The 16,759-nt window shown below is 41.1% G+C and overlaps 1 protein-coding gene across 2 annotated transcripts in view; it reads left to right on the forward strand.

Moving 5' to 3' along the window:
• Window positions 1-16,759, forward strand: part of Egfr (epidermal growth factor receptor) — a 172,597-nt gene that overhangs the window by 105,484 nt on the left and 50,354 nt on the right. For both annotated transcript variants that reach the window (XM_051200645.1, XM_051200646.1), the window contains exons 2-4: window positions 12,044-12,195; window positions 12,809-12,992; window positions 16,240-16,374. In XM_051200645.1, coding sequence (XP_051056602.1) covers window positions 12,044-12,195; window positions 12,809-12,992; window positions 16,240-16,374 — 471 coding nt within the window. The remainder of the gene's footprint in view (window positions 1-12,043; window positions 12,196-12,808; window positions 12,993-16,239; window positions 16,375-16,759) is intronic.

Below are 16,759 nucleotides of genomic sequence, written 5' to 3' on the forward strand. Positions count from 1 at the left end.
TGTTGGCAAAAGCCCTCACTATTTGTCCAGACACTTGGCCATTTAGTAACAAATGGCCTAAGAACATGTACTTCTGATCGATAACATTCCCCATGGAAAAGTGACCACAACTTAGAAGCAACAGATCAGCCAGCCTAATGCAATAATGTCCCGAGCCTAAGTTCAGATTGTTCTATGACAGAACTTGGCTTGGGCTCCTCATGACAGGATTTGGTAGCTGTTAGTAATCTTTGAGTCAGTTTTTTCCAGTGTGTGGATCCTAAAAATGGGCTTTGGGTTTTAGATCTATAAGAGAAAGCACCTCACTAGGAGAGCCACCTTCATGGCTTTCTTCTGCACCTCTACACGCTGCTGTAGCCTCCTGCCCATTTAAGAATGAAACAAAGGGACATCTAGCTTAACCTGGAGTGAGTGAAAGGTTGCTCCTTTTCAAGGAAGAGCTGAATAAAAACATGTGCAAACACAGCACACAAATCCAAATCAACTTATTTTTGGTCGCGAGCCTAGCTTTTATATAATCAACTTATAAAACCACTGCAAAGGGTCAGGAAAGGACCTTTGGTGAGTGAAAATTAACAACAGGAGAAAACATTCCAAGAGGCAAGAGGGGACTCCTTGTGAAAGAATTTTGCAAGGCTCACAGTAGGTTTGGCTTCCTTATTGCCAAGAGACCCAGTACAATCCCCCTGGTCAGATTGGGCCCAGTAACCTTCCTGCTGAGCCATGGTCACACCCCGGTTATTCGGGTGGGCAGTTAGCTATGGTCAGCACTAACTATCCCTCCCTCAGTGGCATGACCTCATAGCTCTTGGACAGGCCACACACCAGCAGTGTGAGCAGCAGTGTAGAAAGGTCAGCCTCCTCCTCCTAGAGTGCTTGAACGGAAGGAAGCAATTCACTCTAGTGGGCCCTGATCTAGATTTAACTCAGATTCAAGGCTCAGTAGGATTCAGTAAGGGTTTTCCATGCATCACGTGTTTTTCAGGGGGACTCTCCCATCTCACCAAATCCTCCCAGAGTCACAGAAATTTGGTTGCTGTTTAATAGATGAAATGAAGAGGCTCACAGGGGTTAGGAAGTTAGGGCAGAACCAGGATTTTAGTCCTGACACGTCACTCCAAGTCTAGTGACCACTGACAAGTGCCAGTAAAAGTCTGGTTAAAATCATTCTGTAGTCAAATATTTAGGGGCCTGGATTTCTCAACTTCTCTCAAATTTTTGCTTTTTAAACTTTTTTGATGTACACATGCTGTCCTATCTATTTAAGTTGCTCTGAGGCCTGCCTTGTTTCTGTAACTTGAGTACAGCAAGCTGCCCACTATGCTCCCTGACGAGATCAGGCCAGCAATCTGTTTAAAGATTACTTTCTTCTTTTTTGAAGCATCGATGGTACAAGTCCCAGGCTGAAAGGGACAGTGAGAAGCAGGGTCAGTGGCATGTCTTGGATCTCGGCCACAGCGCCACATCCACACTTTCATCCTCACCCCATCCTTCCCCCAGCCACTCTTGAAGTAATTGCTTTCCTTCTAACACCTCAGCATCGTTCCCTTTAACTACTCTTTTAGGTCCCAATAACCTAGTATCTGGTCCTCAGGAGAAGAAACCTCCCTTCAACAGGTTACCCTATAGAATAGTTCAAATACACAGAGGCCTCCCCTCTGACTCTTGAGGTCCTGCATGAGTAGCGTTCTGGAAGATTCCCACACCAAACTTGACTGGAGAGTGGCTATCATAGAATAGACAAGAGCTGCCAAGGTTAAGAGGGAACAGCTGCAGGGAGACCACTTGTTTTCAGATTAAAAAATGAAAAAAGCCACATACCACATACCATCCTTCTGCTCCTATTTTAGTGGTTGCTATTCTTTTCAGGATTTTTTATGTCATTAGGTTTTCCACTTATGTTCTCTGGTGAGCAAAACTATATATTTGTTTGTTAGATTGCTTTTTAGTGCTTATTGTAGAATAACATAAATGTGTATGCATGTGTATATATGTGTGTGTACAGATCTACATATATATGTATACATACAAAAATGGCCTTATATTCAAGGGCACATTAAATGTGATTTTTGAAAAATATGAGTGAGTAAAAATTAAAAAATCAGATAAAGTATCTTGTGGTGAAGACTGGACATGAACAGCTCACAGAGCCCAGAATCTCTCTGCCCAAAAATATTTGCCCCAAACTAACTTCCAATCCCATTTTCTGGATGATAATTCGTTTATTTCCTTCTAAACTGAACACCTGGATTTTTCTTAAGATTTATGATTCATATAGATAACTATAATCTAGAAAAGACAATCTACATCCTCAAGTTAGAATGTGGGCAATCATCTAGAGAAAAGGAATACTGAAAAAAAATATACAAATGGAAGCCCCCCTTTTTAGGGTGACACTTGCAGCCAATTTATTCCTTTAATCAGGTGCAAAACATCATGTTTTCATTTACTTACCAAGGGATGATGGGACATTCTTTTCTGGCAAGTAGAGCTTGGTGATTTCTCCTTTTTCTGCTTCGTTATGATCATTTACCATGACTCTATATTATGGGATGTCCTACGACTATTTCACATTTCACGTCATTTCCTAAAAGGATTATTGGATTCTTTGAGTCAATATTCCTGATCCATCCTTGGCAACTATCTTTGAACTACTTTATTAAACATATTGTAGCTCTGTGAGTGAAGCAAAAAGGGAATAGAAGAGTGGACAACCTGGAAGTGTAGCTATAGGCATTTGTAACCCTCCTCGTGTGAGCACAAGAGACTCAACTGGTGTCCTCTGGAATAGCAACGAGTGCTCTTAACCACTGAGCTTCCTGTTCACAATCTTATTACTGCTCCCAATTGCCCTGTGAAGTAGGTAAAACTTCTCTCATGTCACCCAGTTAGGACACTGAGTGGCATTAACTGGCTGGAGATGACATAAGATGGTTCTGTGGCAGTCTTGCTAATAGAGAGGTATTTGGTGATGTCATTGGAAACATATTCTTCTGTCCCTCATAAAACTGTCCTTCCTGTAACTCAGTGAATAACAGGAATGAATGAACAGAAGAAAGAACACCCTCTTGAGCCTGTAGAAAAGACAACACAACGGAGCAAGGTAAACCTTGCTAATTGTCTCCAGTGTTGTTCCAGGCTGCCGGCCCCACATGTCATAACGCTTGCTGGCCATATATGGCATCCACATGAATTCTGGAGGAATAGTTCAACCTGCAAGTGAACAGCCCAATATGGGAAACATTACTCAGCCTTTGTCATCAAGGAGTGAGTCACCAGACCTGAGTATGATATGGAAGAGGATTCATATGAGTTGGGTGGGGACTGTGCTTAGAGTAAGGAGATCTTTGAAGACCTGCCTCCCTTTGCTTTCACATTGCCTTGCTGGGAAGGCACACCGAGGAAGACACCCCACACCCTGGTGAGAACTCTCAACTCGCCTGAAAGAAGCACTTAAGGAAACAGAGGTGGACAGACTAGTACACCAAGGCCATGGCAACATTGGATAGTGAGGTTGAATACCACTAGCCTTTTAAGTTTCCAAAGTGTTGTCTGATGACAAGTCCTCTACTACACAGAATGAGGAGTGGTCATAGGTGACTGGTAGCTAGTAGCAAAGGGCATCTTAAGAATCAGTAAAGAGTTATTTCCCTTGAAGCCAAGTTTCAGATTTCAAGAGTCAGGTCAGGTTTCAAAGTCAATTTTCATGTAATCATATTTAGCCCCAGTCTATAGAAATTCTGTGTTTCCTACCTTTTTCACACTGGTCCTTATCAGAGATTATGCTCTGTGATAATCATTTATGTCCATCAGTACTTGCACACCCAAATTCTCCATTCCTTCAAGTGTTCTAGTTTCTCATGGGGGCAGGAAATCAACATAGGGAGCTAACCCAAACTGTTTCTAGGTTTTCCCTGAGGTCTTGTCTTCAAGGGCCCCTCATATTTCAGCCATAGGAGAGGGTTGGCAATAGCGGCTGCTTCCTTGAGGTCTTGCCTGAACTCAGAGGAAGGACTTTGAATACTATGAGGTGTGGTGGCAGTGCAGATATTACTATTATTTGTGACTCTGTGCTGCCAGTCTTGGTGAGCTGAAATACTCTATTCATTGAAATGTGGAGACAAAAGGAGGAAGTGGAAGTCTGGGAGATGGGCTTCAGGAAGGGAAGTAGAATCCCTATAGAAGTATGCCTCGATGTGAGGAAACAGCCATAATCATGAGTGAGTGAGCAGTCATGAGATTAGATGGCTAGAACTCAGGCCAGAGAGGAGTGCTTACTTACTCACACAGGCTCCAAGAAGCTGAACACAGCGACACAACTTCAACTACTGTTTATACGTCCATGTAGACGAAATCTAATTAGGGTTGCTTTCTCTGTCGTGCATTGCTCAGTGCTCTCAATAGTCAGAAGGAGTACTCCAAACATTTTCACTTCCAGTTTGCTGTGAATCCACTCTCCTTACTATATGAGTCTGTGTTGAGGGTATTTATTTTTCATCTATGTAGGGAACTGGGGAAACTCCCTGCGAGGGTAATGTGTCGCCAGGTCCACAGTAGGATCTTATAGAATTAATAGTCCATTTACAAGACAGATTTATTTCTGATTTACCATTGTGAATGGTGAAATAGGTTATGCTATAATTTAAGATTGTCAGTTAAAGAAACAGTAGGGCAAAGTAGTTTCTGGCATCACCGAAGATGGGTAAAGCAGAAATTATTACAACTGTTGTAGTTATAGTGAAGACTTAATAGCTTACATTTAGAGAGGGATATGATTTGTAAAGCACTTTTTCATTCTCAATCCCTTTTTAAGTTTTTTTTCAAAATTAAAATCTGCATGTATGTATGTATGTGTGTGTGTACATGTGTGTATGTATCTCTGTGGAGATTGCAGTATTTAAGAACGCCGGAAGAGAGCATCAAGTCCTTGGAGCTGAAATTACAGGTAGTTAGTTGTAAGCCTTACTATATTACTGCTGGGAACCAATCTGGAGAAGAGCAACATTTGCTCCCAACCACTGAGCCACTCTCTAACCCCTTGTTCACAAGCTTACTACACTCACAGTTGCCCCTTAAATAGGTGAAACTGGTCTCATCTTACCTGGCTAGCATATTAAGAAGAGCTAATTGGCCAGGGATGATACTAAGGCAGTCTTGCTAATAGAAAGGTATTTGATGATGTCACTGGAAACTTATTCTTTTGTCCCTCATAAAACTGTCCTTCCTGGAACTCAGAAATTTCACCTACCTCCCAAGGAAACAGGACAAAATGTACAAAGGGATTCTAACTCTAATTGGTGTGGTTTTAGAAACCCTAAATTTGTTTTAGAATTATTTAGAGGCAATGGGGGAGAATCATGGGGCTAGAAGTCAGCCAGTTTTGATGTTAGCTTTCCCAGCTCAAAATGTATGAAAGATTATTCTAATGTGCTTTGCTTGTTAACATAATTGGGTGGTTGGAGGTTGCAACTGTGTAATCATGCTACAACTTGCCGTGGTTAGCTCCACATATTTATTATAACGTACAAAGCAAATTATCAAAAGCATAAGAGAACTCTGCTCTCTGAGGATGGCAATGCCTTTACTTCTAAGCTGCAATATAGAGGCAGCTTGATGAAAATGCCCCCATGCCTACAAACTGGAAACTATTTCCCAGCTGTAGTAGAGGAGAAAATAGCTAAGAGAACCTCTGAGGAAGATCACTTAGTAGAGTCAAGACAAATTTTGATAATCATGAGACTTTTCCCATTGCATAAAACTTTTGATTTGGCCCACAGTAAATGCCAATACTTCTATTTTCTAATTATTTCTTTATGACTCAAATCAAAGATATTTTTCTCTTTTCCTCTCATTTCAACTTTCATAAACTAGCCTGATAATATTGTCTTTATGGATAAAATTTCCATTATATTCCCTAAAAGACAACATTAAAAATACCTACTCATGAGGAAAACTGCAGTTTGGGACCTCTTTGACTGTCCCCATGTGAAGAGCCATTATCACCAAAGTAGTACAGTGTTCCCATCCCAATGGGACGGAAGCTCTAGCAATTCTCCAAGACTCTTTTCCATTATTTACTTAAATACCATTTCATCTGCAATTCCCTTAAACTTCTCAGTAGTGACACTGTGAGAATGGCTCCAAGCTTTTTGGGTTATTGAAACGTGTTGTCTGGGCTAGGAGAAGTCTACAACGATGGACTGGAAAAGTCCGATGATTATCATTTTACAAATGAATCCTTTATCCTCTGCCCCCTCCCTTATCAGACATAAGGAAATGAAAAATACAAAAGCCCATGTGTGTCATCTGAGACTTTGGTCACATGGTCTCTCATTGTTTTGACAACAAAAATAGAAATATAATGCCACCCTGCATTTGCACATCATTCCTGTCAGGTCAAGAATGTCCAGGTATATTTTTTCATTCTGGCAACGATGAGTTCCAGAAACTCCCTGGATGCAGTTACCTTATTAAAAGTGGTATTAATGTATAACCTGTGAACATCCTCCAATCTATATATTGTCATCCCAAGATTACTTAGTTTTCATAACGCCTACTGCAGTGTAAATAAATGCTGTAGAAACATCACTATTATATTTAAAAACAAATAAGGATGTGAAAATGTACACACTCCTGCAGTTGCAGTTTTATTTTTCTTGGCTTTGAATATGTGGTTTATATAGTAAATGCATAGCAATCATTTTAAGTATTTTAAATATAGGAAGAAAAGAAGCTTATATGGCATGGCAGGGAGTAGTAGTGAGTTAGGACTGGCTCTTCTGAAGGATGCTTGTTGAATCACCATGTCAATGGTAAAAAGAAGACCAAGATGTCCAGTGCTGGGTTTGGGGCAACCTGATCACCAAGAACTATGTGGGTTTGGGAGAAATTAAAGCTGAGTGCCTGAACCAAAGAGTCAGTAGGAAAGTGGCTAACAGATAGAGTTACAAGGCTTGTGGACCCAGAAAGATGCTTGCACTTATAGTATAGTAATTACACCAGGAAACGTTCTGATGGCTTGGACTCGGGCTTTGTGTGATGTGACCTTTGCTTTAAAGTAGCATGTACTGTAGGAAACAGGGCAAGGACAGAAGGAGAGACAATTTCATAGGTCATGGAGAGACATTTCCCAGAACCTGGTAACTTTGGCAACCCTAACTGGGTAACTGAGAATAACAACAAATTAAAACAAGTATGAATTTACACGGGCACTTCTAAAAGTATGCAAGTGAACCTGGAGGACTGTGGAGAAGCTTGTCTTATGTTGTATGCTAATTAGTGCAGTGAACAAGAAGTTTTGTATATACAACATTATCATAGAAGTGCCAGAGCCTATATACTGTAAACCCAGGACCACTGCACGAGGGAGGCATATTTTTCTTAGTTTCAGTTTAGTGTATGTTTCCTTAAGAGAATAACCAGGCATTAAATCAGCCCTCTGTGCCTTAAGAAAATGCACAAATAATTCCTCTTAATGCACTTGCCTAGAATCTGTCACAAAGCAAAGATAAATCCCCAAAATTGTGAGTTGTTAAATGGCAGCATTTCATGATTCCCATCCCTGTGATGCTCCAATGTAGGCAAGACCACACTGCAGTAAAAAGTCTAAGAGTCTGATTGTGTCTGGCATGAGCCATGCCTGCCTGGGAAGTAAGGGTCAGGAAGATGGTGACATTTCCTATGGTGGCAGGAGATTAGATCATCCCAGTGTATGCACTTTCCGTATTCATTGTCTAGTTAATGCAAGACTCCTCATAAACAGCTGTAAACACTATATATGGTGCCAAGTATATGGCTGCGAGTCAAGGTGGAGTTGACTGATGTTTCCCCCTTACTTTAAAATATATCCAAAGACCAGATGGATCTGAGTAGAAATGTGACAGAGTGTGGTAAAGAGCTGACATGAGGATGCTAATGCTGTAATTCCTTCAATTTTTACATACATTTATAAATGCTCCTAATACAGTGGGGCCAGAAGGTAAGTGCTTTGAGGACCTGGATCCCACAACCTTTGTTCTTGATTAGTGGCACTTGCCCTGGGTTTGCAAGAGGGAAGTCAAATTCCTAGATTCTTTATGGAGCTTGAAGCACTTCTGTTTGTCTAGTTTTCACACAGACAGTCCTAGAATAATGTGAAAGTTCTCTTTGAATAAATAGCTTAAATATCCAATCCAAAACTGTGTGCTTTATGGAATTCTTAAAGCACGAGTTTTTACATATTCTTTCCCTTTGATACTCTGATCTGATAAATATTCTACAAAGTAGCTGTGACATCTGAGTAGTGATTGTACAGACCTGAAACTTCAGTTAAAGGTATGGTGTAGTGGCTGTACAGGGCAGGGCAGTGTGCAGTGGCCAAGGTCCTAACATCTGCCTAGATGCATTTGATATCACACTTTACTTACATTACCAGTAGCGACAAGAATGTAATTCTTTCAATAAAATAGAACTGAAGGCTCTTACTTATTTCCCCATCTTCAAAGTAATTCTGGGAGGACAATATTATTTTTACCACTTCCTTTCATCTCTGAGGCTTAGAGAATTCACGGGACTAGTTCAAGGACAAACATTGAGGAAAAGGTAACAACTTTCACCTGGTTTAATAAAACAAACACAGAAATCCTTCTTGCTAGAGCTTGGAGAGGCTCAGTGGCAGAATTCTTGCAATATTAGGGTTCAGTTATTATCAAAATCCAAAATATTGGTAAACCTGTATTTGTTGAGGAATTTTATTTGTGTCATTGACATACTATTAACTTTTCATCGTAGGTTTAAAATTTAAGATGCGCTCATTAGCCAGTGGTGGATAGATTTCTTTGAATTTAAGGCCACCTTGGTCTACATAGTGAGTTTGGGGCTAACCAGTGCTATGTGGTGAGACCACTTCTCAAAAAGTAGTTATTTTAAAGTGAACTATTTGGTATAAAAGATGGAGCCAAAATTGTACGTTTTCTTTCAATTAGGAAACTTGTTCTCTCTCTCTCTCTCTCTCTCTCTCTCTCTCTCTCTCTCTCTCTCTCTCTCTCTCTCTCTCCCTCTCTCTCTCTCTTTCTCTCCCTACCGTGTGTGTGTGTGTGTGTGTGTGTGTGTGTGTGTGTGTGTGTGTGTGTGTGATTGAACACAGAGATTTTTCCATGTTAAACATGTGTCTCTCTACTGAGATATACTTCCTGCCCCTATATCAATTTGTTCTTATCTTCAATGTAAATTCTATTTTTATAATATCTTCTCTTAGGTACATAGAGAGTAATAGGCCTCAGAATAAACAGAATCATTAATTATTTCTTTTGAAATGAATAATTAACTCTTTATGTATCAACAGACTTGACTATTGATACATAGAATATCAATTTCTTCTTTATTCTCAACATAGTTTTGGGATGGGACAAGGAGCATTTAGGTTTCTTTGCAATTTCATGTACCATATTTTAAAAGTAATAAACTTTGTGCATAAAAGTTTCAAAATTTTTTTATGGAATTATCGTGTAGATTTTAACTTGTTTGCTTACACAAGTTATTCAGTTGTCTCCCAAAGTGTTTTGTGAATTAATAATTCATACAAATAATGAGTAGTATTGCTAGTGTCTCCCAAATGTATCTTTTCCTCTGAATATGAAAGTAACTTATCCTAACTGCAGATAATAAAGCTCCTAATAAGTATTCATAAACAGTTCAATTGCTTGTTTAGCATTTTGAATAGATGAAAGAAACACAAATACATTTTCTTTCTTCTTCTGTAACTCACTAATCTCAATCAGCATTGTTTGACTTTTGTTTGACAAAGCTTACTAGTTAGCTTAATAACAAAGGAAAATCTTAACATCCACCTAAAGAAACTGGCAAGCTGAAGTACTTGGTTATTTATATATAATTAAATGTATTTCTGTGTGCTGAAGGACGCCTCTGAATGGGACCCTGCTGGGGTAGCTTCTTCATACCACACTGATGTGGAGAACAAGGCTAACTCGTGTGGTGACTGGGGCCATGGTTGACCAGTAGGAATTAAAAGCAAAGGCTACTGCTGTTAATTAGAAAAGGGGCTGCCAATCAACAGTGTAACTATGGGAAGGAGGACTACCATAGCCAAACCCCTACAGACACATTTATGGTGGCATCATAAGGATCTATGTGCACAGAAGACTGAAAAGTTGTTCCTAGTGGAGGCAAACACCAGAGCAGCTCACACTCTTAGATAAAAGCAGACCAGACATATTGGGAAGGACTGTGCAGTTACCCTGTCTTTACAGACAGGAGATAGGGGTCCAAGCCTGTCAACTTTCAGTTTCTATGTGACAGCCCTCACGTCTACTGAATTAGTTAGAGAAAATGGAAGGGGCTAGGAAGATTCCCATAGAGTTAAAGAAGACGAGAAGATTGCTTCATAATGTCTGTAAATGCCTTGGGTTGATTATGTGGTGTCTGAACATGTGCCGGTTGCTTACTGTGGCTCCATCATGCCAGGCCAGACAGATGATGCTCTTGGAATAACCCAAGGGGCGGGAACAAAGAAGCCTATAAAACAGTAATACATATTGTAAAGGTACCTAAAGAAAGTACCACTGTGTTGACATTGGCCTTATTTTGTGCTCTGTCCCCTGGTTACTGTGACTGTCCAGGGAGCAACTTTGCCAACACAGAAGGATCTGGCCAGTTCCAAACGTAATGGCTAAACCCAGAGGCCATATTTCTTCAATCTTAGGATAATTTTGGTTCAAAGTATATCCTTTAACAAGATCCCTGCTTCAAAAGCTCCAAGCCTCTTTGTTTTGTTATACTTGCCTAAACATGTCTCCCCAAAAGCCAGGTTGTGAATACCATTTTATTACTATCCTCTCCTCTGCTTCTAAATGCAGACTACTGAGTGCATTTCTGTGGTCTAACTTTGGCCCCTAATTTCGCATGTTTTCTTGGATTAAGTCTGTGTCTTGACATGCTGTATATTGGCGGGGATGCAAGACAAACATATGGATACCTGTGTTAGCTGGAATAACACAATGTGAAAAAGACAGAAGGACATGTTGGGTTCTTACTAACCCACTGCTTTAAAGTGTTGTCTTTTCAGTTCGAAAAAGAATTCTGGGTATTCTATAATCAGAACTTTGATTTGTCCTTGGATGATTCCGAGGCGTATTTTTAATGTCTAACCACTGACTTTTAAAATTCCGTTGTTTCCATTGATTTTAGGGATATAGAATTGGGATTAAAAAGCATTGCCTATTGTGTCTTGTGGTTTTGGAGATCCTTTGTATGCACAACAATGCACCACATTTATTTTTGTGAAGTAAAATGTTCATTGCATTGTTATTAACTCACTTTGCAATTGTATCATCCACATAGATTTGATTGCTATCTTTCTCTGCAGGCACTCTTAAGTCTATCCTGTTTTAGAGACTTCTATGGTTAATCTTGATTGTCAACATGACAAGATTTAGAATTGCCATAGAAACAGACATCTCGGCATATCTGTGAACAGTTTTCTAGATGAGGTTAATTGATTCAGGAAGATTTACCCTAATGGGTGGGCAGCACCAACCCATGGCTGGGGCCCTCAAACTAAATGAAACGGAGAAAGGGAGCTGAGTGGTAACCACCTCTCTCTGCTTCCTGGCTGTGGATGCAATGTTTCACCCTTTGGTTGCCATTCCTGTTCTGCCATAGTTGGCTGTCTTACCTAGAACTGTAAGCTGAAGTAAACCCTTCTCTACTTAAGGGGCTCTTTTCTGGTATTTTGCCACAGAAACAAAATAAGTAACTAATACAAACCTCTATGGAAATTACATCTTCCCCACCTTCCACCTTTAATGCTTTCTGTTCTCTGTATCCTTAATATCACATGATCGCCTGCATCACAGGGATGAGTTCTGTCTCACTATGAATTACAGCTGTGTAAACTTAAACATCTCTTACCACATCAGCGTTGTGGTGGCTTTGATCAAAGGTGATTGTTAGTCACTGTGGCTCAGAAAGCTGATGAGTATTGTTTTGTTGTGGTTTGCTACCTCACTCCACATCTTCTGAGAGACCTCTTTCCCTTTTATTCTAGTTTGCCAAGGCACAAGTAACAGGCTCACCCAACTCGGCACTTTTGAAGATCACTTTCTGAGTCTGCAGAGGATGTTCAACAACTGTGAAGTGGTCCTTGGGAACTTGGAAATTACCTATGTGCAACGGGGTTACGACCTTTCCTTCTTAAAGGTTAGTTGATTGAAAGTGGTTGTCCTACTCAAATACTATCAAATGAAACATGAACAGAGAAGCCTCAGCAGAATTTGACTTGAGGCATGGATACTTCATCTTATGGAAGCCACAAATCCAAGGGATATCAGGTGAGTGTTATGAGAAGTCCACTCTGCCAGCTAAAGTCAAGTCACTTGTGGAAAAGAAAATTGGAGAGAACCCCTTCTGATGTTCTACAATCGTAAATATCCTCAGGAGCCAACGCTGAAGGCTTCAAAACCTGCGGACACTTGGACTTCCAGTTGGGTTTACTTTGTCTTTATTTCAGTTTTTCTCCCTTTCTCCCCCACTTCTTCCTTCTACAAGGAGTCATTAGAGATGAATTCAAAATGGTTATTTTCACTTCCATATGTCTGAGTTAAAGTGGGGGTCACAACATATCAAACGATGGGCTGTTCTTTAATGCAACCTTCAAATGCAAACATGAGAAAAATCGTTGCAAATCCTTCCACACCCTTTACCCACGTGTGATTGTCTATGTGTCTTAGATTTATCTGCCATATGAATGGGTCATTGTGAAGTTAAATAGGGCTTCTGGACCCACATTAATAGGCTTTGTTTTTCCTCTCAGACCATCCAGGAGGTGGCTGGCTATGTGCTCATTGCCCTCAACACTGTGGAGAAGATTCCTCTGGAGAACCTGCAGATCATAAGGGGAAACACTCTGTATGAAAACACCTATGCCTTAGCTGTCCTGTCCAACTATGGGACAAACAGAACCGGACTTAGAGACCTGCCCATGCGGAACTTACAGGGTAAGGGGTGGGACATCAAGACAAAGAGGGTGTGTAGTAAACCTGTCACTTCAGTTAATCCTAGCTCAGAGAAGACATGTTTGTGAAACACATGTACTGAGGGCTGTTTGCAGGATTCAGTGGGTGATAGTTACATAGATGGTAGGTAATGAGATGGAAAGAGATTTCGGCGAGGTAGAAACCATTTCTTCCACGGATGAGGAATAACGTCCAGAGATAAGAAATACATGACCAAGTTCTCTGGATCCAGTCAACTGTGGAGAGTGAGAGTTTGTGTTAACAGGAAATAAACTTTGGCCAGAGGCAGAAAGGACATGCAGTCACTCCCTCATCTTGCAGGGACACAGGACACATTCCTAGGCAAAACTGGATGTCTGAAACATCAGGTACCCCAAACCATACATGCCATGCTTTTCCTGTATCTGTATGGTTCTCATCATTCAGTTCATTGATGAGGTATAGCAAAACATTAACAACAACAATGAAAAATAACAGAACAATTAGTGTGCTTCAACAAAAGCTTGTGAATTTGGTCACTTGATATCTCTCCCAACGTGGACCAATAGCAGTTGAGCCCCAAAACCACTCATGGGAAAGGGGCCTAACATACTTAAAATCTGTCTTGCTTGAGGAGCAGGTTTCAAGGTTAATATTGTTACATGGGAATTTGGGTATAAGTTGGGAAGAGGAGGAAAGGTTTTGAAGTTGAAGAGGAACTGGAAAAGGTGGCTGAAATGATGAGAAACAACAATTCTTCCTCCTCTTCCTGGACTGTTTCTGAAGTCATTAACTCCACTTGAATGCAAAAGCGGGCATTGTACATTGTCATTTTACAGATAAAGGCATGACAGTAAGATGACTCTTCCGAAGCCCTGTACCCCATGCCTGGTTCTTTCATCCCTGTGTGCCCTGCCGTTCTGATGGGGAAGCCATATAGATGGGGAGGGGGATGGGGTGAAAAGAAAGAGTTGAGAGAGTGGGGTCCTGTTGGTGTGTGGAGCTAGGATATGGCCACACAAGCAGCCAGGCCCTTCCTTTCCCAGCTCCCTGGTTCACCATCCCATAAACTGCCTCCAGAATTCCCACCCACCACTTTAACTGCTCTGAGCACCCACGCATGTTTCTGAATTTGTGCTAGCATTCATCTCTCCCGTACACACATTGCATGAAATGGCCTGTTTGGTACTTTTGGCATGCCTTGTTCTGCCTATCTTGCCTCATACATGTGAGGAAGCCAGCGGGTGTGAGTCTAGATCCTGGAGCCAGGCTGTCTGTGTTCCAGCCCCAGCTCGATCACTCGTCAGCCAAACGACTCTGCAGCTTCTCCTTTAACTGTGTCATTCTCTGTATCTCAGTGCCCTCGCGTCCAAAATGTACTACACACATTTGTTAATGTGCTCCCTCTGTGTTGACAAAAATCAACCGTAATACTACAGACAAAGCATGCATCGGCTATTGAGTTCCTAGTTTGTTGTTGTTGTCTGTGCATGCGCCTGTGTGTGCATGCTCTAACTGGACTACCCCTATTTTTTCTAATTAATGCAAGGTTATAGTTGTATGGGTCCCAGTTATTTAATATAGGACTACTGTCACAACTGAACATTTCCCAGATGTTAAAATAAAAGCAATAGATTTGACTCTCTCCACATTGTCTTTCTCTATTCAGTTATAAGGAGGAGATTATTGAATCCTGCGCCCCCTCCCATAATTATTATAGTTACCTATTGATGGCTCTCCCAGCTCCATGGGCCTCCTTGTCTGTTCTCTTAGTTGTCACTGCAACCTTCCTGTGCCAATCTTATGTTGCTAAGTTTGACCTCATGCCTCCGTTTCCTCGTTTCTATATACTGCTGTCACCTGTGTTTTCCAGGTAGATCTCCCCATCTTGACTTGCCCACCTTCCTTCTGAAGTTTGTTGATGCCCTGCCATCTGTTGAAAAAACTGTCACCTGCCCCATATCTACAGTCCTGCTTTGCATCTCTGTCTGCTGGAAGCTTTCCGTATCTCCAACTTCCCTTTCCTCTAAATCCCGCTCCTGAATATGTGCCCATCTCCTCTCCTTGTCACCCAGCAGTCTCTGCAAGCTTTCCCCAGGAGCCTTCCCATGTCAGCACTCCACGCAGACAGGTGCTCCCATTCCCTGCCTGTGCAGTGGGACAGCCACTTCTGTGTCTATAGTTGGGCTTCCCCACATTTATGCGTTTTATTTGCACTTTAATTATATGCTTATGTGTGGAAGTGAGGTGAGCATGTGAGTGTAGGTGCCCATGGATGCCAGAAATATTGGATGCCCTGGCACTGAAGTTACAGGCAATTGTGAACCACACACTATGGGTGCTGGGAACCAAACCCAGTTCCCCTAGAAAGTCAGTGTATGCCATCTTTCCAGACTTCTCCCTATATTTAAATGATAGTCTTTGGACCGTGGTAAGGTAGTAGCTACACACCAACTATCCAAATTATCAGTCCTGTCTCCTTTGGACATGGCTGTGATGCATCTATCTCTCTGTGCATTTCAGTTCTCAGAGAGAAGCCCACGAGTCAGGTTCATCTTTGCCGACCACAGTATCTGTAGATTTTTCTATACATAAATCATTTCATTCATGTTTGTCTAATGTTATTAATGTAGCCCTCTCCTTTTGTACAAGTTTGACTTTTTCTCAACACTAACTTTGTAAAGCCCTCTCATTTCTTCTTTCAAAAAACTTATATGGCCTTACACGTGGTGTTTATTTGAGTCTTCTTCATACATATAGTTCTTATTTCATATCACATTCACACTCTTTTCTTCTTCAGTGGAAATCCTCCAGTGGTGTATGCCTGATAACAATTGCCCTGTGATAGTCCTGGTCTTCTGAGCCCAAATGCTTATGATTTCTACCTTTTTCCTCCGCCCTGACTGACCCTTCGCATCATCCAATCATTCCAGACTGTCTGATACAACTCCAGTCACTGTATGTCTTTCCTTCGTGCCATACATATTGAATAGGCCTTTTCTCCCTCCCTGTTGTATTTCTAAAAGCCACAACCTAACCCTCAAAAAATGCCTGTTTTTCCTGTCATTATCATAAAATGTATCTTCATATATGCCAGCGGATCTTTTGTAGGGCCAATCTTGAGGACTTCAGATTTGCACACTGAAAACATTATAATGTAGAACATTAGAAATATAAAGAAATGAGTGCATGCACTTTCTGAGTTAATAAGAGTCAAAGAGTTTATTTGCTATGGATTCTATTCTTGCAGAAATCCTGATTGGTGCTGTGCGATTTAGCAACAACCCCATCCTCTGCAACCTGGAGACTATCCAGTGGAAGGACATTGTCCACAATGACTTTCTGAGCAACATGTCAATGGACTTACAGAACCAACCTAGCAGCTGTAAGTGTGTCATTCACTTTCTGTGTACTTCAGAACTTCTGAGTGGTTGAAGTGGACAGTTTTGAAGTGGAAGAGAGGATGTTAACTTTAGATCAGGTTGATCAACATACCACAAAAATAATAGCAAAACAAATAATCTTTCCATTGGAGGAGCTTTACTCAAGACAGTAATATAAGAAAATTTTAGTTGTCCAAGACAACACCCATTACTCCCAGGGTGGCAGAGCCTTGCAAGACCACTGAGCAGAGAGACCTTTCTCTAGGATACAGGTTGCAGTGGCACTCGTGATACAGGACATGTCCCCTCTGCTTCATGGGTGTTGATAAGTCACGTATGCCTCTGTCTTGTTCCTGATTCTCACAGTGACACCCAGGTCATCTTGAT

This window comes from Phodopus roborovskii, unplaced genomic scaffold (genome assembly GCF_943737965.1).
Source record: "Phodopus roborovskii unplaced genomic scaffold, PHOROB, whole genome shotgun sequence".
NCBI classification, from domain to species: Eukaryota; Metazoa; Chordata; class Mammalia; order Rodentia; family Cricetidae; genus Phodopus; species Phodopus roborovskii.